This window comes from Phaethon aethereus, assembly GCF_964289735.1.
Source record: "Phaethon aethereus genome assembly, chromosome: 7".
NCBI lineage: Eukaryota > Metazoa > Chordata > Aves > Phaethontiformes > Phaethontidae > Phaethon > Phaethon aethereus.
Window position 1 is genome coordinate 6,261,986 of NC_138583.1, and position 25,644 is coordinate 6,287,629.

At 38.4% G+C, this 25,644-nt stretch overlaps 1 protein-coding gene across 1 annotated transcript in view; it reads left to right on the forward strand.

Annotated features, from left to right (window-relative positions):
* The window catches only part of CTNNA3 (catenin alpha 3), a gene marked incomplete at its 3' end in the record, with an annotated part of 517,670 nt that overhangs the window by 104,696 nt on the left and 387,330 nt on the right, over positions 1–25,644 (forward strand). The window contains exons 5-6 of the mRNA XM_082002095.1: positions 1,218–1,481; positions 8,626–8,829. Of these exons, the coding sequence (XP_081858221.1) occupies positions 1,218–1,481; positions 8,626–8,829 (468 nt within the window). The remainder of the gene's footprint in view (positions 1–1,217; positions 1,482–8,625; positions 8,830–25,644) is intronic.

Sequence of the window (25,644 nt, forward strand, 5' to 3'; positions counted from 1 at the left end):
TGCTCTTTTCTTCAGCCATAAACTTATAAACTTTATACAGTGAGAAGTGGATACTGTGATGCTGTTGTAAATAATGCATATAGAGCCTGATGCAATGCAAAAGAAAATAATTAGACTTCAGCTTGCTTTAGAGCAGGCTGCGAGCAGCTTTGTATGCACTTTGTTGTTCATTCTTCCTTGTGCCTCTTCTCATTGTTTGAAGCTGGTGCCACAGGCTTTTTTTGTTCTGATGTGCTGTGTTCCCTTCCTTTTTTATTTTTCCACAGAATTTAACTGTCTCCTTTACCCAAGCCATTTTGCAAATATCTATTAGGTTTTTTCCAAAGGGAGAAAATGCAGAAGGAGAGCGGGGAGAATGAGTAAAGTCGGATGTGACGGGAGGTTCCTTACAATCCTGATGTTGCCTGTATGACTGCACCAATGTCTGTAACTTTCATCTGTCCAAATAACAGCTCTTGAGCTTGATTCCTAGAAACAGTTTAAACTGACTTGGTAGCTCTTTTGAGCTGTGTTACTTGTTGTCTGGGCTCGCAGGAGGCAGCACGGTTTGGAGAACATCTGGGTGGTGAAGGGAGGAACAAAATGAGTGTGGTAAGATCCCCTAGTGCTTTAAGTGTGCGCATAGCAGGGAGAGAGGAGAAACAGGCAGTGGCACTTCACAGAGATGGCTTCTCAAAAGCACTTTTTTAATTTCCAAACCTTCCATGCTTCCCATTTCCCAGAAGTACAGGATTCTCCTCTCTGACCTGCTGCTCCTTTCTGCAGTGTGCTCCAGATATATGCTGATGGGGCAGGGAAGCAAACATGGGAAATTTTGTTTAGGTGCAACAATCACAGAATTCCCTGCTTAATCCTGTCTGCACCTCTGTCCTTCTCTATTGCTTTTGAAGAAAGACATGTCTGGGAGGAAAGACCTGATTTCCAGGCCAGCGTGCTCATAGCAAAACTGTGCTTAAAACCAAGCAAAATGTGGACAGTACATGGTGCTGGTTATAAGACACAATAAAAATTGAGGTGGTTTTACACAGACTTTGTTCATTTCTCCTGAGATAAAAATGATTCAGTTGTAAGTACTGTTGTAGCCCATTTTCACATCTTTGACAAATTTAACTTGATGTTTCCTTAAACAGAGTAGAGATAGAAAGAAATTGTTTATACATTACTTGTCAGCTTTGAAGTGCTTTTGGAAATAAAACAGCATGTTCTTTTGCTGACAGGATTTGAAATCTAGCAACCAGCGAGATGAAATTGCTGCAGCACGTGCATCCCTGAAGGAAAATTCCTCTCTCCTACATTCAATATGTTCAGCTTGCTTGGAACATTCAGATGTTGCATCCCTTACAGCCAGCAAGGATTCAATTTGCAATGAAATACAGAATGCTCTCAATGTAATTTCTAATGCTTCCCAAGGAGTTGGAAATAAAATGGGACAACCTACATCTTGCACAGCTACTCTTGGAAGTGCACTTGATGAGCTTGAGGTATGTAAACCTGCAAACCTGTGAGACTGCAAGGTTTTTTGAAAAATAGTTTGTTTCCTTTTTTAGAAAATTAACTACTGCTATCCTAAGTGATGGACCTAAAGGCATTAGAAACTGATGCTGTGCTTAATCCTAGTCTAAATAGTATCACTCTAAATTATTTCATTGGGAGGGATCACTTCCTTCAAAAGAATTTGGAATTAAGTCTTCGTGTAACTGCAGTATTTGACTTCCTTCAAAGAGCAGGCAAGAATTAGCTCCAAGTATATTATTAATGGTGGAGACAGACACATCCTTGAATAAGTGGGCAGAACCCATGAGTTTAGTTTACAAATAACAGTGATTATCACATTATTATTATCAGATGATGGTGATTACTGCTACCTTGACTGCATTTGAACTAGTACAATGCAAGTTAAAGTCCTTTACTCCAAAACTTATCATTGGGATCATTACATAATTAATATAATTGAAGGATTTAGAAACCTGATTATGTTTTCTGCTTATCATTAAAGTGACATAACCAATATGTTTTCACCAATTGTGCATTTCTGCTTCCATTATTTAACCAAATACTTGGAGAAAGTTTTTTCTCTACTCCCGACCTGATCCTAAGCTTTGTGTGGAGCTTTCCCTTTTTTTCATGGCTGCTCTGGGTCTTACCAGTGTTTTTTTCCATTGTCCTGCCAAAAATGGTAAAATACTTCTTGTAGAAGAGATTACGTGCTCTTCATCTGCTGTAACTGATGGGGGCCCAGATCACCAAAAGGGGTGAAAGTTTCTAAACGCATTTGCAAGTATGGGGCTTTTTGGTTGTAAATTCTTGGACTTATCAGATCTCAGCTTTGGAACTCCAATATTTTTGATACATTTTCAGGAGAATTGGTGTTATGATGGATGGTAATAGATTTTGTCTAAAATTTTCAATGAAAGGCTAGAGAAATACATTGAAACCCATCTATGACACAAAGCTTATACTGGCAGTTTATTGATCAAAGCTCTCAGTCATGCTCAAAGTTTGATTCTGACAGGTTCTCCCCCACCGCCCCCTCCAAAGGAACAGGCTACAAGTGTATGTTACATGCCTTCATCCTTTCCTTCTCACACAGGGTTTAAAAATTATAGTTTCTAATCTATTTTATTAATAAATGGACAAAAAAAGAAACATTTAAGAATAATACATGGTTTGTTACAATGAAACTCCGAATGACAAATTATATACTTTAAATGAGAGCTATTATTTACCAGTTTTACTCACCAATTTTTTAAACAAAATTTGGCAAAAGGATTGCATCTTTTGATTGTAGATGAATTAATCTTGACTGTATGTGAGCCGTAACATTTTAATGTTTTTTTAAAAGTGTAATTAAATTTATTATTGTTTTAAGATGTAAGAATAGTGAAAATCACAAAGTTGAAAAAATTCTCTTCTGGATTGAATCAGTTTTTATTTGGAAACAGGAACATAGAAGTCTGACTTATAAAAAGCCATTTGTTTATGGAGTTTTAAATATAGTTTTACCTAGGTAACACAAATGGGAATTGAAGCTGTGTGAGTTAGATAAAGCCCAATTTATAGAGCATTTAACTTCTTAAAATTATTTTATGAGTTAGACAGTTGCGCTTTTCTTTTTTTACAGAAAGTTCTATTGGCTAAGGACCTGAAATAACCTTTGCTCTAGCTTCCTGTTGCAAATACAGTGCCATGAAATAGATTGATGTAGTAAATAGTCTGTTGGGAACAAATCTCATTAAATGTTTATAGTGTAGAAATGTATCACGGAGCTTACCCAACAATCTAGTATCTAGGTATTTTGCAATGTCATTCCTGTGCCAGTGCTGGCAGTGTGTAAGTTATTACAGATTTATAGGTGAGTTAACCATCAGTAAAATCAGAGCAGCTAACTCTTAAATCAGTAGATTATCAAGAATTCCTCTTAAAGGCTCCATGTAACTATCATGTCATTCATAAATAAACACAAAATTGTACCATTACAAATTTTATTGCATATTAAGATCTGCGTTAAAAAAGAGTGTGTAGGTGCAGGTTATCTAATGCCTTTTACTGGTCTTGCATCCTCTGAATGTAAAGAGATTTCTCACAAAACGATACAGGCCTTGCGTGTCTGACTCTCTTGTCAGCATATTCATCTGATATGTGGTCCTTTAATGACCGTGGCTATCTCGCAGAGCAATTACATGTGAGATGTCAAAATACTGTAAATCAGTGCAAAATGTCAGGAAATATAGCCAGGTTTCTGGATACCCATGTTCTCTCTTTTTCACGAATCAGAAGGTAAACGAGGGAGAAAATAATGATCTAACTATTCTAAGTGCTTGCTTATCTTTAAGAGCTAGTGTAGCTGGCCACTGTTTAGCCCTGTTAAAACAAAGCTGCAAAACTGCTTGTTGCGTATTTGGTGTCTTCTGATTGGTTGGAAATTGGATCATCTTTTCTGTGTAGATCTACTGATCATAAATATTTGATCAAATTGCTTGAAGAATTTAATCTGTGGGCAGAATCTGAAGTCATATTTTCCTGATTATTATTGCCTAGTTTGTTTTTTCTTTTATTTAGAGCTGAACTGTAGTAGCTTTTTTGCCAGTGCTATTTGTCCATCTTTGCATCAACTTTCTACAAACCATCTCCTAAAGGAAGACACTGCTGCTCCTGTTTCATCTGAGATCTGAAGGCAGTTGTTTTGCTAGCTAAATGGCTAATAGGCTGTAGCCTTCATGTGCGTCTTAGTCTTCCACAATCAATGAAGCTGCTTCTGTAGTAACACTTGAATATTCTACTTGGCAGGTGTGTTTTACATTATGATGGACATTGTATGTATAGCATAGTGTTGAGCGTGCTTACCTGAGATATAGGAGTGCAACAGTGAAGTTGCTGCTCCAGTGAATAGTGACTAAGTGGCACAACTCCAGCAGAGGTGAGGTACCACAGAACACTTTGGTATTAAGGACTGTAATGTGAATGAGGGAGATAGTTTGAAGTCTCTAACAAAAATAAACCTGTCTTGCACATCATAAGTGAATGTCCTGACCTCTGGATATCGGCTATCTTAGAATGCCTTCCCTTGTCATTCTTAGAAGATCATCCTGGATGAGTCTTTCATATATAAAATTAGCCTGAGATTATCTGTCGGGTATAAGTTAATTATATTTCTTAAAAAAGGTAAATATTTAAACATTGATGACTAGTTTTGTGCAGTTTTCCAAATCTGTATTAATATGCTAGCTACTAAAGTCAAAGCTTTTTAATTTTCAATTTTGCTGTGTCATTGGATATGCCGAAAGTAATGAGGACCTAGATAATGCAGTCATTAAACACTTGTTATGCAGGAAAACACAGTTCCTACTGCTGAGAACTGTTTTGATTCTGCTTGTAAAGTTATGCATTCTTTCTTAGAGAAGTGACAGCTGAAAGGGATTAATTTCCCCTGCATTTCAGAGTCCTTAATGGCATTCCTTACCACTTACCATTTTCTGTACTGCATTTCCTTAATTTCCTGCAATGCATATTGTGTTTGAGACATGTAGCAACTTAGCTTGCCTCCAGGTAAATTGGGTGCAGTTTTCCTTTGCGTTTGGCCATAATGTCTCTCATGTAAGGAAGCTCAGCAAAGAGACGAGGAAAAAATGGATGGCCTGTAGTAATACTCTTAATGTGTCTCTAAGTTATCCTTGTGAACAAGTGGTATCTTATTGCCTTCAACCTTCAGAAAAGCGTCTTCAGTTACGTTTTCTTCCTTCTGTGGAAATAGCTACTATAGGAAAGGACACAGGAGTCTTAATGTTTTAATTGCAATAGGAAGGCTTCTGATGACAACGTTAAGAGCTGGATTACTGCTCCTATCGTACCTGGCTCTAGGCATTGGCAATTAAGAGGTTGCCTGCAAAAGCAAAATGGCTTCCTGTGCTGTTGCCTGGGAGAGCCAGTCTGGCTCCATCCGCTGCCAGCAAGAGGTCAGGGTATATGGAGATATTTCAGAGTAGGAGAGCAAGCCATTTTTATTCTGTCTGAGCCCTTGTTCTTTTCTTTGGATTTTAGCCGTTGTGGCAGGATCTGCCAGGCCCTGGCAAAATTTCATCCTTTCTTCTCTCTTTCTTGGACAGGGCAAAAGTTGGATTTTTTTCTAAGTGTCCTTAGCTGGCTCCAACTTCTCTACTTCTGCAAAAGAGGATGAAAGCAGTGGACTGTCTGTTTCCTTTGCTCTGTCTTGTTAGTGGGCAAATTATGGTTCCATCCCAGTTTGGCTTTGCTTCTAAAGTTGCATGGGAGATTAATATTTCTATAATCAACATATTTTTTTTACATCTTTCAATTAGGAAATAGTTAAGAGATATAAATGGGTTAATATGTTGCTTTTATGGATATACAAATAGCTGTGTTTTTAAGCTCTTTCCCTCTTGCTTGCACATAAACTCCTTTTCAGTATATTATGTGTATCTGGATAGGTGAACACTGGTTTGTGAAAATCCAGGAGCTTGGAAATATATAGCTAATACTTTTACTTAATCTAAGGTTATATTTGCTGGGTAAGACCTTGTCTGCTGCATAGACCATTTTAATGGTCTATCCTGTCACTTGCTGAAACAAGTCCATACACTTAGTTTTAGACTTTTTATAGACTCTCAGAATAGACAACAGAAAATTGCACTAGCACTAGTGCTGGCCTGATTTTTTGCAGTACTCTGCAGTAGTATGAAAATCCCCAAATTTAACACAGAAAATGTGGAGACAGACAGAAATTCATTAGCACCTTTTCTTTCTAGTCATTGTCTGTGGAAATTTGAGGACTAGAGTTCATGTAGTCCCAGTTTCTGGTACAAAGCATAACATGATCTTAGAACTTTAGGCTCTAGAAGACTTACAGAGGTTGTTTAAGAAAGGTCATTGTCCACTGAATTTATGTATGCTAATAGGTAGTAAGTGTGGGGTGAAGTGCTGAGAGTACTTTAATAACTAGAATGCTTTTAAATGAGATAGAGGGCTTCAGGGAAACAGAAGAGCAGTGGAGGTGGAACGTTTAGAAATCTACACTGATCCTGTAAGTTGGGAAATACAAGCTTCCATCTGAATGACACAGTAATGCAGAAAGAACCTGCACTAGTGTCCTTTGGAAATATTTGAATTATGAACTTTGATCCCCCCCCCAGTTTTGCTGGAGAATTTCCCAGCTGTCTCAAAACAATTCTTGTATATTTCAGAAAAGATGGGAGGATAGCTATGATAATATAGAGAATGTTAATAATAACCAACAAGAAAATTTCAAGGTGACTTAAGTCCCCCTTCCTAGCTGTTTAGGCTTTTATCTTATGATGTTCTAATGAAACACTTTCGCTGCTTTTAGAATTGCCTAAGCTAGAGAGTACCTGAAATTGTGATATTAAATCTAAATTGAAAAAATAATTAAAATTCTCCAGCTTAAAGGTAGACTGGCAGATACTGGATAAGCACAGATAAGTTCTGATCTACCTGACTGAAATTCCACTTAAGGGTATGTGGCATAGTTTTCTTGTTTAGTATTTCTTCTGAGAGCTTGGAACCACATACGGATGTAACAGGTGAATGGTTTTATCTGAAATATAGGCTTGGTGATCTGGACCATAATGGCACTGTTTCAGATGTTCAGTTAGATTTAAAATTACTAGTTTAAATTTCTTTAAATGCTGACGCTCAAATAGACTTACTTTCACATTTCATGAAAATACCACCTCTCCTTTTCTTTCTCTTTAGAATATTTGCTTGACACACAATGTAATTAATTTTATCATGCCAAAACACTTGTCTGCTTTTGTTTACCCTAGCTAGTGAATAGCAAGAGGACACTTGTATCTATGTCCTTTGAGAAAACAACTGTTGAACAAAAGCTATTATTTTGATCTTGACCCATATTCAGCCCATTAAAGGTAGCTGCAGTGACTTTCTGCCACAGTATAGGATTGTGTTAGACTAAAAGCCAGCAGAACTAGACTGTGTAATCTGATTTAACGTTCTCAGCTGTGAGCTAGCACTGCTGTTTTTGTGTTAAATCCCAAGGTCCTCCTGATCTCTAAAAGTCTAAATTTTGGAGGTGTTGGACCCCTCTTTCATGCAAAGCTGAGACTCTGGTCTGAGAATCTTAGATAAAACATGGAGTCTTGCTGTAATAAATTCATATACAATTTCATAATTGTACATAGACATTACAAGCTTAATATAAGATATATTTCATCTTTTTAAGAATTTACAAGATAAATATACAAGACATGCCCACTGTGTGGGAGGATAAGGAAGACAGGTGACCCTCAAGAAGTATAGACAGACATGGGAAAGAGTTTGAAAGAAGAAATACTTTTTTTACAACCACACTGACAAAACTCAAATTGGGGAAACAATGCTGGCTGAGAACTAGGGAAGATGGCATGCAGTTGCCTGTTTTACGACATACCTTCTCTCTGGCCATGATCCTGGCAGTCTGGGCCTCAGTTCTTTGTTTATAAAATGAGGTTGATAGTTTTCCGTTGTAGAGTAGGATATTGTGAAGGTTGATAGACCAAACAGATATTGCAGTGATAAGAATGCATGCATATTGGTATAGGTAGGCAAATAGCATTTCTGTTTCCAGGAGAATTGAAATGCCTTGTAGAAGAAGAAATACCAGATACAGGTGCAGACTGAAGCCAAGGATGAAAATCTTGAATCTCATGCAGCAAAAGCAGGAAACAGAGGAAGGAATCAGAGACAAGGCAGGTGTAGTCAGAAGATGTCAACATGGCCTGCAGGTAGATGTGATCTTGTTCTAATTGTTCTGTGAGGTGCTTAGGTGTGAACCAGCTCTGGCTGGAAAGCTCTGTTGTCGTCTTAGCACTGGGTCCAGGACAGTAGGATTTGCTAACGTGGGTATTGGCTTAGAACTAGTAAGATCTGAATGGCAGAGAGAACTTGGCTTTGTCTGCAAATGACCTGTATGCATAGCTCCAGTAGGGAAAACACAATCTGCCATGGTCAAAAGTAGTTTAGATACTTCAAGGGGAAAGGGCTAGCTGTAAGTCCTGGAAGCATAGTATCACAGTAGTTCATGCAAGTAGGAAAATAAAGCAGCAACTTAATTGGACTGACTTTTTTCTTACCTGTACTCCTAATGTTTTCCAGAATTTAATTATCCTGGATCCCCTTGTAGTAAATGAAGAGAAAATAAGGCCATCACTAGAGAAACGCCTGGAAGCTATTATCAGTGGAGCGGCTTTGCTAGCTGATTCTTCTTGCACGCGCGATTTTCATCGAGAACGCATCATTGCTGAATGCAATGCTATCCGCCAAGCTCTCCAAGACCTGCTTTCCGAATACATAAACAATGTAGGTAACAGACTTTTTTTTCCTTTTTTCAATGTCTTTCTCAAAGCCTATTTTAGTGTTGTGGTGGTGCATGCCCCCCTGCTGCCTTTGCCTTGTACCTGGGCTGCTCTAAGTTGCCTGACAAATCTTGGCCTCTGAACAAAGTGTTTGGTGGTTGAGAGCCAAGCACTCTTGTGTGGCCAAGGAGGAGAATGGCACTGAGTGTATCAGGAACCGATCACCTAAACAAGGTACAGAACTAATCAATTATCTCCAGACGGTCCTGGCAGTGGTAGTGTTAAAACTTGAGAAATCACCTGCCTGGATTGTGGAAACTCACTGATGGCTGAAGTCAGTCATCTCCCAGTCCTATAAATAGTGGTCCCAAGTGAGACCCTTTGAGCTCTCCTGGACCGCAGCGGGCTGTGACCAGCACCTCCCTCTGAGTGGGACACCTCTCAGAGTCTGTGATCCCTCAAGTTTGTGATCAGCTCAGAGTCTTGACTGTACACCTGTTGAGCGACGCAAAGCATTCGATGTGAGTATTTGACGGAATTCGAGGGGGATATTTAATAGGTACCTTTGTACCTATCTATCTCTTTTCTCTACCTCTACACCTATATGTGTGTGAGATTAAGGAATCTTAGTAAGTTTAAGTTGATTATGCTGCTAAGTTTTATATAATTCGGTATTGTGATTTTTATCTCGATATCATTAGTGAATTTGATCGCTGTTATTTTGCATTAGATTTTTGCCATCCTAAAGTTACACCAAGCAGAACATATACCACTACACCAGAATCCCCGATACCCTATCCCTTTAGTCATAAACCGTTGACCAAGTCTGGGACTAGGAGTGGATTCAGCCGCACCTAGACTCCTCTCTGAGAAGGAGTTTAGAAAGCAAGGGGGTCCACTCTGAACCTCGTGACTCAACGGGAGGGCATTCCTTTACTTTCTTTACCTAGCCTTAGTCACAAACCATTGACCAAGTCGGGAACTAGGGGTGGATTTTGGTCCACTCGGAACCTCGTGACTCAATGGGAGGGTCTCCCCTACTTTCCTCAATATACACATTAACTTGATTTGATACAAGAGTAAATCATTCCAGTGTAATTGTAATTTGGTTTCCTCTCTGTATACCTTATCCCTGTTGAATAAGTAATAGAGTGAACCTTGCCATCGGATTCTGTTAAGTTACGCTCTCTACAAATTTATATTAAAATCATTCGCTTTCTGATATCTTTGGCGGTGATTCTGTAAGTGGCCTAAATTATCCATTCATGACAAATTGGTATAGTCGGCAGGATGGCAAGTAGTATCACTGATTACTTACAAAAAAACATGGAATAAATCCAATTCCTAAATTCTCAGAAGATTGGGCTTGTGAAAATTGGCATAATTGGGAATCTGTGGAAAAGCAGTTAAATGAGGCCAGAGGTCATATTAAAGCTGCAAAAGAAGACCAAAACCAACAAATTCCATCTTTAATGGGGACCCAAGGAGACATCATTTCGGTAGGTGTATTACAATTTGTTTCTAGTATTAGAATTTAACCTATAGTTAGTGTAAATTAGAGTTTAACCTGTATTTTTCAACATGCTCTTTAAAAAGTTGAGAGGAACATTTTTCTATATAAATCCAAGCAAAAGCTAAATACAGATCTCCAGAAATAGTAAGAATCATATTCTACCATACAGTCTGTCAAAAATGCTGTATTACAGATGCAACATACACAAGTTTAGGTTATTTTATGCTTATTGTGACCTGTCGGTAGTACAGAATAGACATAAACCTTCATATGCTAGCAACAAGAGTTTCTTCATAATTTCACTTCCTAGACAGGAGTTTTAAAATGTTCCTGTAGAATGCAACAATTTAAATAAGAATTTGTTAAAGTGTAACTAATCTGTTAATATAATTCTAAAATAGAGTGTTCATACCACTATATTTGATCTGTGTAAGAGCACCAAGTTGCAAGTGTAGAGATGACTTTAATTGCTACATTAGAAAGCTAGGACTGTTCAGTAAATCCAGAAACCTGGTTGTCTGGCATGCTTGTAGGCCAATTCATCTGTTAAGTTTTGAAAAGGAATATAGTTTGATTGTGTTTTAGAAATAACAATTAGATTTAAAGAATGGATTTGTCACTTCTTATATCTGGCAGTTAAATGATAAAACAGTGGAGACTCAGATACTATTGATATAGGTACACAGTCTTAGAAAACGTTTCCACAGGAAAAGAATACTATATGGCATACTGTACTTATCTAAGTTCAAGATGATTCATCAAGCACACTGAGAGGATAATTGTATGACACAGCTATTTGTTTCTTTTTTTGGAAGCTGAAATTCCTTTCTATTCTGCAAGTCATACTAGCTAATGAGATTGTTTTCTCTTTCTTATCCTATTGTCATTAGGATAATGAAGTGTAGGGACTAAGATAATCAATGCATATCAGATGTTTTTTCATTTCGCAGATATTGTACTTGTTGGTATTTCCTTTTTATTTATCAAGGTGGGTGGCATTTACAGCTGATTTATTTAATTTCCTGTGAATTTAATTTGCTCTTTCAGTCCCTATACCAGATAAAGATGCTTTCATGTTTGTACTCACAATTTAGCTGCAGCTTGTGTTGAATGCAGCATAATTCTTGAACCTCTCTGGTTGTGCTTTACACATGTGAGATTTCTTCAGCTCTGTTTAGCTTGGAATGTTAATCTTTGATACCTTCTTGCAGCAGGTGTCTGTTGTGATATATGTTCTAGGGTGGATCAGGTTTGCTGTTAAATCACTGAAAGTTTAGAAAGGGAAGGCATCAACCTGTAGTAGCTAGAGTGTGTGGAAGGATGCCGATGTGGCATATAGCACCCCATATTAGTCCAAAATGTCACTGTGGGTTTATCCTAAGAATGCTTTAGGGGAATTCTGTGTCTTGCAAGAGTAAAACTACATGATTGTAAGCCAAATGGTCTTGGACTTTTGAAACAAAATTGTGATTATCTTTTCTATTTCAGAAATAGTCATGGTTTTAAGTTTACATAACACAGACTAAAAGAAAAGAATACATAACCCGGCTCACTGACTTGAGAAAGTCAGGAAGCAGCTCTTTAAATATGGCAAAACGGGAAACTGTCGTATAATTTGCTGCAGAACACAGTGTCTGTAAGGTGGCAAAGACAAGGAGGGAAGCAGAAAGGAAGAAATATAAAAGATTTAAAGGTATGAGGTGTTACACTAGGGTTAAATGCCAGGAATTAATTTAAAGTTTTTAGTTTCTTTTAGGGCTCTTGATCTGCTTATACAATTAATATTGATCTCAGTGGGAAAGCTCTCACCAGGAATAGTTTATGGCTATTATTGAGACTGGATTAAGTAAGTTTTTCAATGAGAAGATTATTGGGTGTCAGTTACTTTATTTCACAACTCTAACTCACTGAAGAATAGATGATAGATCCAGGTGACAATGCTGATTTATCACTGTCTTCTGGGCTCTTCTATTAATAATTTTAATAAGCTAGGACTGTGAGTTGAATGAGCTGTAAAAATTATGCCAGCCATTTGTTAACATAGTACAATTTAAGGACTAGATTGTGATTCCCCTCCTTTCCTTGGGAACACCATTGTACTCCACAAGCAATTGCACAGTCTATATAGTACTTCATGTGAGCCTATCTGAATGTTCTCATGGTGTATTTGTGCCCTATGCCCAAAGCGAGGCATAGAGGCTCTGTCCCACAGCTTGTACGTGAGAGTAGAAGGTTTTCCTTGCCCACTGTCCGCAAAGGGCATGCTTCTGCTCGTGTCTTTGTCCTGATAGCGTATGGATCACAAAACATAGCCTACCCACTGTCATTTCAGTTCTTTATAGTCACTCTCTTTAGAGTTGTAGTAGTCAGCTACTTGGAGAATTTTTCTCTGGATATGTCTGTCATTTCTTGCTAGTATATTGGTTTGATTAGTTTTCTTAAGGCTTCCTTCTTTGAGTGTTGCTGGTGGGAACTGCACTGCTTCAGAGATACCACACACAGTAAGTGCCACCTTCACAAATCCTTCTCTAGCAGCTGTATGATCTGCACTAACACTGATAACATCCAGTGTCTTTCTAAAGCCCCTGGGTCTGGTGCTGATGGTGGATGTGGCCTGCCTGGTAAGCTTTTAGCTTTAACAGGATCATTGCCAAGGACTTGAGTGCCTAAATTCTGTTTAATTTCTGCATCATTTTTTTGTTTTGTTTTGGTTTTTTTTGTTTGTTTTGTTTTTTGTTTTTTTGTTTTTGAAACTAGCCCTCAGTGCCTAAACAAATGTACAGGAACTTAGGATTTAGCTCTAGCTGTTTGAAACAGTGTAAGGAATATAACTTCTGTGGTTCCTACAATTTTTTTATTTTTTCCTCTTGTATTCCAAGTCTCTAATAAGCCTTAAGGACATCAAGTGAAATCAAGGGCCTGTTGGTGCCAGTGATATAATTTAGAGTTTTTACTGCAAGCTGAGAAATACCTTTTCAGCAGATACTGCCTTTTATGTAAGTGGCTGATTTTCACAGAGCTGTATCACAGTGAGGTGATCCAATATAAAGTTAAGCAAAATGTTCTCTATGCTAATCAAGATGCACTTTCTCTCCAAGAAGGTGTAAGTTTTTTCTGTTCGCAAAGTAATTCAGACATACAGTAAATTACAAATATATTTATAATTCTTATGAAAGGCAGCGATTTTTCTTCTGGTATTTTGGAATTATTTGTGTACTATTGTTATCCTCTCTGAATTTTACTCATAGACATATATTGTTAAGGGATATGTTTGCATTTCAGGACATTACGTAACAGGAATTACTATTGTGAATTTGGATAGCTTATCAGTGGCAGAATTATACTATGATGTGTGGATAATAATGTATCCATAGCAGCAATCATTTTGTTCTAGTAATAAGCACTTGCATTTTCCTAATGACAAGCTCTTGTCTTGTCTCTGCTCATCCTTTAAAATGAGAAGCTATTGAACACTGAGTGCAGCAGTACTAACTCCATGTTTCTTGGGTTCTCTCTTCTTTTACTCTCAGTCACAATAGGGATATGCACTTATCTGGGTGATCAAAAAGGATAACAGAGTTGTGATTGAGTGGGAGTTGAAGTGGCTGTTGTGAGCAGCAATTAGGATGATTGCAGGCACTGCTTTCTCTGCCCTCATTAAATAGAGAGGGTATGTCTGAATAATTATTCTGCACCCATGTGTGGATTTGAATAAAGATTACTGGCTAGATTGTTCAGACAAGGCTGAAAAAAGGTTGGTAAAGAGAGGTCAGATATAGTGATGGTATGATGCTTTCTTGAATTAAAGTTTCCTTACTTTTGGAATGTTGTTTTATTGATATTTGAGAGCTTTATTAGTTTCTCAGCTTATTCTGGATATGGGTTGGATGTGTGTGGACACACACTCTCTCTCTCTCTGTCTCTCTCTCTCTCTCTCTGTCTCTCTCTCTGTCTCTCTCTCTCTCTCTCTGTCTCTCTCTCTCTCTCTGTCTCTCTCTCTCTCTCTGTCTCTCTCTCTCTCTCTGTCTCTCTCTCTCTCTCTGTCTCTCTCTCTGTCTCTCTCTCTCTCTCTCTGTCTCTCTCTCTCTCTCTCTCTGTCTCTCTCTCTCTCTCTCTCTCTGTCTCTCTCTCTCTCTCTCTCTGTCTCTCTCTCTCTCTCTCTCTCTCTCTCTCTGTCTCTCTGTCTCTCTCTCTCTGTCTCTCTGTCTCTCTCTCTCTCTGTCTCTCTCTCTCTCTCATATATCCTGGGCCAGTATACTTTATGCCTTTTGATAGGTTGTGATTTCATTCTTTCTTGTGCATTTCAAAACCTTCTGTTTCTTAAATGGATTTTTATGTTGTTAAAATTACCTAAGTTTTCGAGTCAAATCATGTCAGTGAAATAGTTTGCACTTCCATTGTAATTTTCAAAGTTTTTGCATGTTTTCAAGACTTCTATCTTTAAAAATAGTTTCAAAGGAAAATCTGAAACATGGAGATCTGAAAACATATTTATAAAAGTAATATTCTTTTGTTATTTTTAAATACATTAGCCAACTTCATGAAGATTTGAAAAATGTGTCGGTTCCACAGAATAATTTTTCTTGTTTAAATTATTTAACAGAATAGTTCACACACAATTCACGGAAATGTGCAACTGTGCAAACTGGCAGCAACTCAGTAATTTAGTCCTGGAGGCCCCTGTGCTTCTTGTGTCACAGTTGGTGGCAGATGCTACTCCTTTGTGTACCACAGCTATTCCATGTGTGTGGCACTGCTCTGCTGCTTAATGACATTTATGAAAATGGGAGGAGACTAATGATACATTTTACCTCGAGGGCAGATGAGGAAGTGGACTGAGGTTGACCACTTTGTACGTATTTGTATTACATATCTAGGGTACTGATAATCAGGCCCTGACCATCCATGTAGCCTAAGGGCAGGCCAAGCTGAGGCTGACTGTACATCTCATCTCCTTTGCGGCAGACAGCATTGGACCACTCCAGCAACGATGCTGCAAGGGAGATGAAGTAGTTGGTGGTGGATGGTCAAGCGCCTGTATTGCATGTAGGGCATACTTGAATCTCACTGGGAATGCAGCTGCTGGAGCTTTATCTCTTTGGGTTCCCTGAAGTTTCTCTGAAGCCTGTTGCTTCACCACAGGTTTGTGTTCACAGCTTCTGGATATGAGACACGTTTTGATTTGAGGTATATTTTCATCTGAGCACATAAACTGAAATGCTGTGTGGATGAGACCAGAGGAGCTAGGATCCCTGAATGTAGGAGGACACCTGAGACAGGGATTCAGCTGGGCTGTGCTGAGCCCTCTAAGGAAATAGAGACTTCTGTTAACCATGGCGAAGGTCCAGCTGTGGGAAAGGTGGAAAGTGGATAGTTGGGACTAGTGCAGTCGTGTCTGTCTAGATTTCAAATTGTAACTGTTGTTCACTTACTGGAACCTGAGCATTAGAAATTCAAAACCAGAAAATGGATGGAAAACCAGGAGTCTTTATTTATTGATGGCATGCTTCTGGGCCTCACCCTTTGTCTCAACTCATAAATTTGAGTGCTGTGGAATGCTAATGCCTTGCTTTACCCTTGTATTGCGTATTCTTCCGCAACAGCTTAAGGTCTGACCCACTGTCTCTGTGTAGAGACTGCCAGTGATTGATAACGTTTTGTGTAGTATTTTATTGCCATTCTTACTCTTTTAGAGTGAAAGGACCCATAGATACTTCAAACATACAGATACCTCAAACTTCCATGTTACTTGTACGTTATGGTTTCCTGATGAAGACTTTTAACACTTCCCTGGGTAGAGGGAAGACAAAACACTTCGGTTTATCGTCACAGTAGTGCAGTGTATCTTGCATTTAAGCTACTTGGTCTTTCTCTGAGCAGGGGATTTTTCATTTGAGTGCTCAGGGGGAACATTTCTGTTAGTTCTGGAAATGGCAAGAATTCCTGCTGAAGAGTTGTTTCGGATTGAGGAAAACATTTTGTTCAGCTTAAAAAGGGAATGTTTCATATTTTTAATTTAAATAATTGCCTGGTTGTCTTTGTTAGATATTTGCATCTCTTGGGGCTATTTTCCCTTAATTATTTGTGCTATAGCTGTAGAAAAGTGGATTGCTGATGGTTGGTAATATGTGTATGAAAAGACTGGTACTCCATAAATAAGAAATTAGGTCACAAAATGGTAACTCCTACCAGAGAAAATTCACACTGCATGAAACAAATAACTGACCTTGTGAAAAAGCTCCAGACACTTCTCATATCTGCTGTCTCTCTTTATGGTAAAGCTTATGTTCTCCATTCACCTAGGTGAATTAAGGTTCACCTAATCTGTTCTTGTCAGATGGGCCTCAGAGAACATGGGTTATTTCGGGAAACCTAGTGTTTGCCACTTTTTAAGTTTCATTAATTTGGGGCTAATTTGCATTTATGTTTTCGAATGGGGGAGTAGCAAGCAGTTTATTATTAATATTTTTAATAGTATGCTGAAAATGTCTTTGGAATGTATAATTTCCTTCATGAATACATTTTTCAGGGCTTAAAAACTTAAACCTTCTCATCTCAGTAGCTTCCAGCAACTGCTTGCTCTTCTGTAGAAAACTACTGTAATGATGTGTGTTAAAATTTTGTCACAAAATATTTTCTTGCTAGATATCAAAAGTATTGCAACCAGTCCACAGATCATGTATAGATACATGTGTAAATATTTGCATTTTACCATTTTTGCATTGTTTGTCCTTTGTTGTTGCTGATACTGAAACTGTTGGAAGGGCATTATCAGTTCTGCTAAAGCACGTGCATCTTTTTACAGAGCTCCAAAACATGGTTTAATTGTACCTTCCAGTAAAATTGTCTGTGTGGCTACGTGATACTGTGAATCTATAAAATCGATAATTCATGTCATAAATTAAAGAATCTAAGAGCTATGACTGAAGAAATGCATTTTCATATGCAGCTTTATACCTTTATCTAGCTTGATGCGTCTCCTAACTTTCTCCATATAATGAAAATTATTCCAAATACTCATATATGACACAGTTAAAGAGTACGGCAACTGTTTAGAGTTATGTTACATATCTTATTTGTTCAATAATATACTCTAGTATTGGATGCTCCAAATTGTTGCCGGTGAAGTCTAGGGAGCTAAGAACAGAGGACTGTTTGACTTGTGCTTCTTGGGTACTTCCACTTTCTTTGACTAATATTTATCTTGAAAAGTTCTGTGTAGTTGCTTGCTGGCTGAAGAACTGAGCCCAATCTTGGCAGACTAGACCAACGAGAGTTTGAAGAAATTCCCTGTTAAAAGTCTTCAAGAACAGAATAACTGTTAGTTATTCATGCAAGTGGTTGGGCTAACTGACTTCTTGAAATCCTTTTTTCTGTATTTCTATATAGGAACATGAACAAACAGAGCTTCTTTCATGTCTTTTTGTTAAAAAAAAAAAAAAAAAAGAGGGGAGGGGATTCAAATGTTCTTACTTTACTGTCCTCTTCATATTCAAACTTTTAAAAAAACTGCACTTCCAGAGAAGTTTCAAAGTCAAGTATAGCAAAATGTAAACTGTAAAAATTTAAATGTGTGATGTGTGGGTGGAAAGCATCACTCAGAATTTTCTTATTTAGGGTTTTTTTTAATCTCTTTATCAAGTATTATTGTTTTCAGAAAAAAAAGATGTATGCCAGTAAAATTGCTATGCCCACATGGCATATTATGCTGCCATTTATGCAGGAAAACATGTGGTTTTCATAATGCTGTTGTTGACATTGGCCAAGTACTTAATTCAGTTGACTTTGAACATTCCTTCAGTGGGTTTTCTTACATTTTATATGCAGTATGTGTTTTTTATTTATTTTTCTAAATGTTAAGTTTTGTCAAACATTTAGTTTTACAGGGAAATTGGACATGAACTGTTCAGGAAGATGATTTTTTCAGTGTGCTTAAAAGATAAAAGTATTCTAGTGAATTCCTCAAATAGACTTACGGTTGAAAAATTAGCTGCAGTTAAATTTACCTGATTATATATGGTCTTACAGAATTTGCAATAAACTGGGATCTTTGCGTGTGAGCTAGAGAAAGATAATGAAAAATTTTCTATTCTTAAGCCCTGTTTTTCATTTAATCGTTCTGAGCCAAGCTATTTCAGGATTAATCGGATCTTAACTTAAGGCTTGTGCTGAAGTGATGTAGCATGATGAGCAGCTCATGGCTCTGTAGAGCATGATTCGGTACAATAGGCAGTACCTTGTATTTGGTATAGCTGACGGGACTGGAAATACCTTGGGTTGCTGAAGACTAATTTTTTTTCAGGGAACCTTCAGTAAAGTAGCATTTTCTCTCTCCAAGATGAAATAAATCCTTGATTATGGTAATAAACAAGCACTACAGATAAATATTAAAGTATTTGTTAATTCAATGTCTACCAAGCTTTTGAATTTAAAAGACCTTTTCAAAAAATAGTTTATGGAAAATAGTTGTCATTACATGAGGTTTTTCTTGACCAGTTTCCTATTTTCTGGATGACGTTAGAGACTGATCAATTTTCTAAATGTTAGTATGCCATTTCTAGGAACACTACTGAAGTCTGGTGTTTCAGAACGCATTTATTGTGGTTTTTTTTATCAGGACAGCTGATTTTTGTTGTCCAAATAAATTTCTAAATTTTATGCTGTTTCAGATTAAAAGGTATTTACTACTTCTCTATTTAACAATAAACATATAATATCATAAAAAGATGTCATTGATAGTTTAGGGAACTCTTAATAGAATATTGATATTGCAGACAAATGAAGAAAACTTATTAACAGAAGAATTATTTTTTTTTAACAAATCCAAAATGCCTTAAATTTTTCTCTTAAAAACTTCTAATTGCTAAGTATGTAACTTACACCGCACCAAATATCTCTGTGGAATCTTTAAACACATGTTCAGTGTGATGGCATGCTGGATGTTGTTTAACTTGACTTCAGTCAGGTTTCTCATAGTGCTTCCTGTAACACAAACTGATGAAGTATGGGCTAGGTAATTCGACAGTGAGGTAGGCTGAAAACTGGCTAAAGCGCTGGGCTCAAAAGGGTTGTGATCAGCAGCACAGAGTCCAGCTGAAGGCCAGTAGCTAGTGGTATACCATTGGGGTCAATACTGGGTCCAGTACTGTTTAGCCCATTAATGCCCTGGATGATGGGAGAGTGTGCTGTGAGCAGGCTTGCAGAGAGTACAGAGCTGGGAGGAATGGCTGATGCACCAGCTGGTTGTGCTGCCCTTTAGAGGGACAGGCAGAAGAAGAGGGCTGACAAGGAACCTCATGAAGTTCGGTAAAGGGAAGGGCCAAGCCCCAAACCAAGTTGGCCATGACCCAGCAATGTGTTCTTGCGGCAAAAGCCAACAGCCTCCAGCGCTCCATTAGGAAGAGCATAGCCAGCACGTCAAGGGGGTGATCCTTTGCCTTCACTGAGCTCTGGTGAGATGCATCTGGAGCGCTGTGTCCGGTGCTGGGCTTTCCAGCACAAAGGAGACGTGGCTATACCTGATGGAGTCCAGTGGAGGGTTGTGAAGCTGGTTAAGGATTTTGACTTGCTGACCGTGGAAGGAGAGGCTGAGAGAGCTGGGATTGCTCATCCTGGAGAAGAGAAGGCTTCAGGGGGATCTTACCAGTGTGTACAAATATATGATGGGAGGGAGTAAAGAACACAAAGCTGGACATGTCTGAGGGGTTCCTAGTGACAGGACAAGAGGCAATGGGCACAAACTGAAATACAGGAAACTGCACTTTTTCTTTTTTTTCTGTGAGGATGGTTGGACACTGGAACAGGTTTCCTGGGGAGGTGGCGCAGTTCCCATCCAACACCCAAATGAACATGGCTGTAGTAGGCTGTGCTTTGGACAGTGTGTTGGACTGGATGATCTCCACCTGTCCCTGCTGACTTCAATATGTGAGTTTGAGAGTCTAAACATTTGAATAAATGCCAAGATCTGTGCAACTTCCTGGATGTCCCTGCCAGCTTCTTTTAACATGAAGTCAATCCCATTATTTACTAATGGAAGATAAAAAGGTACTCTGGCAATGAGGGTAGGACAAAAAAATTACATAGAGTAACATAGTAAAAAGAAAGTTTCTTTAATTTGAATAATCTCTGGCAATCTTGAGGTGGTGAAAGGGAGAATAGTTACTAAGTTAGGTTCTGTGGTAGTTTTCCCTTTGTAAAACAAAGGGTAGAATGACACCTTGAATTCCATGTAGAAATCATTTGGGAAGTGGTTGATTAAAGGCTCTGCCTATGAATTTCATCAGACAGAGTGGTGAGGTGTATTGCGTGGCTAAAAACCAATGCTTTTTCTGTAGTTACTCAGATTTAAGATATTTATACACCAGCAACCTGGCGAGATGCTTCAGTTCTTAATAGAACCAGAGGTGACTTCTCTTTGATAGAAGTGGAGATATCTGCATAGTTCTCAACTGTCTTTTCAACTTAATTTCTTGCCTAACTTCTATTGATCTTTTTTATGATGAGTGAACACAGTTTTATGTGAAAAAGCTTATGATCACTTGATGAAATCAGTACTGTATCATAAAACTATTGCATAAGAAATTCTAATGTTATCTCTTTACTGTTCAGACGTATCTTAAAACAGTGATTTAAAAGAGACTGGAAACCTGAGGATCTAAATCCGAATTCTGCATTTCCATTTTTGTTTCTGAAAAGAAAATCAAAACACTGCTTAAAGAACAAAACCAGATCTTTGTGGTCATAAACAGCATTTATTGGCACTTCCTCTTTATTTTAACTTCTATTTCAGTGGATTTATTTCCAGTTGTTGTTTCTCTGTTCTGATGTGCTACTCTTTCTTTATTAACTAAAAATACAAAGGAAGAGTATTATAGAATCATAGAATGGTTTGGGTTGGAAGGGACCTTACAGATCATCTAGTTCCACCCCCCCTGCCATTAGCAGGGACACCTTCCACTAGACCAGGTTGCGCAAAGCCTCATCCAGTGTGGCCTTGAACACTTCCAGGGATGGGGCATCCAGAGCTTCTCTGGGCAACTTGTTCCAGTGCCTCACCACCATCATAGTGAAAAATTTCTTCCTTCTATGTAATCTCAGTCTACCCTCTTTGAGTTTAAAGCCATCACCCCTTGTTCTATTACTGCATGTCCTTGTAAAAAGTCCCTTTCCATCTTTCTTGTAGGCCTCCGTCAGGTGCTGGAAGGCTGCTATAAGATCTCCCCAGAGCCTTCTCTCCTGCAGACTGAACAACCCCAACTCACTCAGCCTGTCCTCATAGGAGAGGTGTTCCATTCCTCTTATCGTTGCTGTGGCCTCCTCTAGCCCGCTCCAACAGGTCCATGTCTCTCCTGTGCTGAGGGCTCCAGAGCTGGATGCAGCACTGCAGGGGGGTCTCACCAGAGTGGAGCAGAGGGGCAGAATCCCCTCCCTCGACCTGCTGGCCAGGCTGCTTTGGATGGAGCCCAGGATATGGTTGGCTTTCTGGGCCATGAGTGCACATTGCCATGTCATATTAATTAATTAATTTTTTTGTGTCATTGCATTCATGACCCAACCCTCACTGTCGTATTAATTAAAAAAAAATTCCTTTCAGGGTCAGCTTTTCTCAAGAATTGCTTCTTGCGGTTGTTTTCTAAGCCTGTGTTGCCAGTTGGTCCATCCTCTTTATGTTTTGAGTATGTAAAGAAAAATAAATATTTCAAATCAGACAGCTGCAATGCTTAGTAGAATACATTAAATAAATTATTCTAATTACTCTATTGGAAAATCCTTTTTATCTTAGATTGCCCTAATTATTTTTAACCATTGTTTCATTATGAGTAGCAAAAATTAAAGAAAATTTGTACAAAAATGGAAAGAAAGGATAAGCCAGCCACTTAACTAGGGGCTATACTCAGGAATAATCTAGGATTATCTTTTCTATCAAGTAGTGATGTTTAATTTTTCAAAACCTTAATATTGTATAGGAGGAATTATCAGTCTGTGAATGGAGATAACTGGTAAAGGAATCCCTCCCTCTGTTCTCTTACTGACTATATTTAGCTCTTCGTAGGAGAAATAAAGAATAATAATCAGTTTGAATTCCACATAAATAGGAGAAAGTAAGAAATATAATAATTACATGCACGCTGGAAGCAGTTAATGGAAAACAAAACTGGAGCCTAAGGTAAATGTCTTTTCTAGAAACTTGATTAGTACTTTTTTTTATTAATGTAGCAGGAGAACACTATATTATTAATATGTCTTTACTAACAATGTATACATTGACAATTGTATGATGTTTATGTGAGTAAATGCACACAACAGGAACCATTTTGGTTTGATAATGACGTTTTCAGTCTACTGTTTGCAATAATAAGGAAGAGAAATAGATGAAAACTTTGCAGAGTTCCAGTAGAAAGTGTGAACTAAATGAAACCAAATAATGACTAAGTAAAGGAATCATGAAATGCAATGCGACAGTTTGTAGCCATTTTTTAAGGAGGCAAGTTCATAATGACATTTTTGATTCTTGCTATGATTGGCTAGGAAACAGTTTTTATTTCTTGGCTCTCAAGTTGAACACCACCTGTGTTCAACTGTGTACACATTAAAGCAAGATGAAATGCCTTGGGATGCCTTAGGTGATGCTGACTGACATTGCCAAGATTTTTGTCAGTTTTATACCTGTCCACTCCTGAACAGCTGTGGACCAACTGACCATATTGTTGAGATGAGAGATGAAACATTATTCTAGATCCCAATGGGAAACCAGAGTGCTGTTGCATATGAGTGAGCATGCAAAATCTGAAGAAGCTCCAGGTAAGGCTGCCAGGTTCTTAGGCTGTTTGGCTTCTTAGTTATTGTGATCCTGAGAACACCTGCCTCTCTGAGCTGTAAGAACAGAATTTTTGTAGAGCAAGACTACTCGGGGACTGGTACTTCCAAGTTCTTCCCAGAACGGACTGGGAACAGAAGATCTGAAACTTTCAGATTTTGGTTCTAAGGCTGCCTTGCAGAGCTGGCAGGGCATATGCCTGTGTCTTGTCAGAAGATCTGTTGTACTTGCTCTATTTCCATGGAATATTCTGCTTTTGATAAACTGGCAAAATTCAACAGAAGAAAGATTCCTCTGGAGAATTTCCCGTCAGTTGTATTCCTAATTTCTGATGATGTGCTTCCATTCTTGCTATGTTTGTTTTCCAGTTAGTCTGTAGCACTGTCAATGCCATTTTAAACGTTTGATAGAATTGTAAGCAAGTAGCAAGCCCTCTGACTACTCAACTTTGCCTCTGTAGTTTTCATCAATATTAACTTAATCATTGAAAGTATTAATTAAGATACAATCACATAATATTTTAGGTTACCAGGGACACCTGACATCTGATGATAATCCCTGCTTAAAGAAGGACCCACTACAAAGTTTGAACGGGTTTCTTGGAGCCGTGTTCAGTCAGGTCAGATTTCTAAAGATGCAGATCCCACTGACTCTCCGGGTACCTATTCCAGTGTTTTATCATCCTCATTGTGAAACAAGGTTTTTTTCCTCTCTATCTCCTCAGAGTTTGCCTTTTCCCCTTGCTTTGATCTCAGTGCTCAGTGCAGCTGGAATAGGTATTCCCATTGTGTATGTAGCATGTTTGTGCTGTCAGCCACTCAGATCTGTCCCTTCTTGTGCTACCTTTGATACTTAGGTTAGCCTGCCTGTCAGCCAGGTCAGCTTGACAAACTATTTGCTTGTTCTTGTTGGGTTAACGTTCTTTCACTTTTACTGAGCTGAGTGAAACTCGGAGAAAGGCACACAACCTCTATATTCATCCCCAGGGAATCAGGAATGAGTAACTGAGAGTGCAGAAGTGGGCTAGGCTGAGCAGAGCTGTCCCTTTTGTGGGGGAGGGCTGTTAACGCAATCAACCCTGGGAAATCAGAAAGACCCCCGCAATTTCTCTCTTATCCATCTGACTCATCATCCTTCCCTGGCAAGGTGTGTGTTATGGGTTCATTCTTAATGTCTTAAGCCTCTAGTTGCACCTGTAGAGAGATTGTCATTAGAGAACTTCCTTCCTAACACCTGTTAGTTCTTGCAGCTAATTCCTCCTTGGAAAGCTTAGAGGAGTGTTTCTTCCCTGAGTTTTTCACTTCTATAGAAAATAATGCTTATTTAAATGAAGAAATGTGAGCCTGTTTCACTTTCTTGGATATACAGATACTTCTTTGTTAGATTAACAACTTCTCCCCTCAGAAACAGCAGAGGCCTCCTGCCTCCTTTCACCTGTGTTTGTGCCTCACTGATTTGTTTCAGTATGAAATGTGTTTTATGTTAGTCTATATGTTCTGCATGTATCTGTAGATTGCTCTTGGTTGAGACAAAAAAATAAAGATGCAGTTAGCTAGGTTGGAGAAACTGGGTTTTCCAGAAACACACTGTAGCTGAATGGCTACATTGGTTGGTTGTGTATGAGCTACATGATGGCAGTTTCTAAGGGATGAGGTTAAAGGGGGAGGCAGATGACATTCCCTTGAACATACATTAAAAAAAAAAAAAAAATAGAAAAAGTAAATTTTATTAGTAGGAGTATCATTTGCAACTTGGGGAGGAGGTGATCCTGCTCTTAACACTGGTGAGGACAGAGGTGAATTAGGTGATCTAATTCAGGCTCCTGTATATTCATAGACATCGCCAAAGAATTTGGCCTTCCATTTCTGGAGCAAAAGTGATGTTTGGCAAAGGTCAGATACTCAAATTATTTGCCTGGCATTTATTTAGATACAACTCCAGTGGAATACTACTACAAACCCAAATAGATATTACAACTTAATTAAAATAGGGAGGTTGAAAAAATAACCAGAGGAGTGTTCTTAGATTTTTCTTTTGACCACTAATTCAAGATGGAAGATTTAATTTTTTTATTCTCTACTTTACTATTGTAATGGAGAGTCTGGGTATCTATGATATAGATCTATAAGCCAGTCTGTAAATCTGGAATCATGTGTTACTTGCAAACAGCTGGAATATGATCCTGTCCTTGGTATTCCCTCTGGCTGGTGGTGAGAGTGAATCTTCAGTGACAGGAGGAAGTAAATGAGGAGGAGTTTGAAAATGGTGTCATGGGATTGCTGCGAGATCTAGCTCTGCGCTTAGGACAACCTTGTAACGTGGTACTCCTGTGGGAGTACTGGGAAACCATCACCGCCATCTGGCTATGAACATCATACCTTCCCCTCAGTTCTGTAAGGCCTGGATGTTGGCTAGATGAAGATTTTTGTACGTGATTTCTAGGTCAGAATGGCTGTTTGTTCCTTTGTCCAATTAACAAACATTCTATT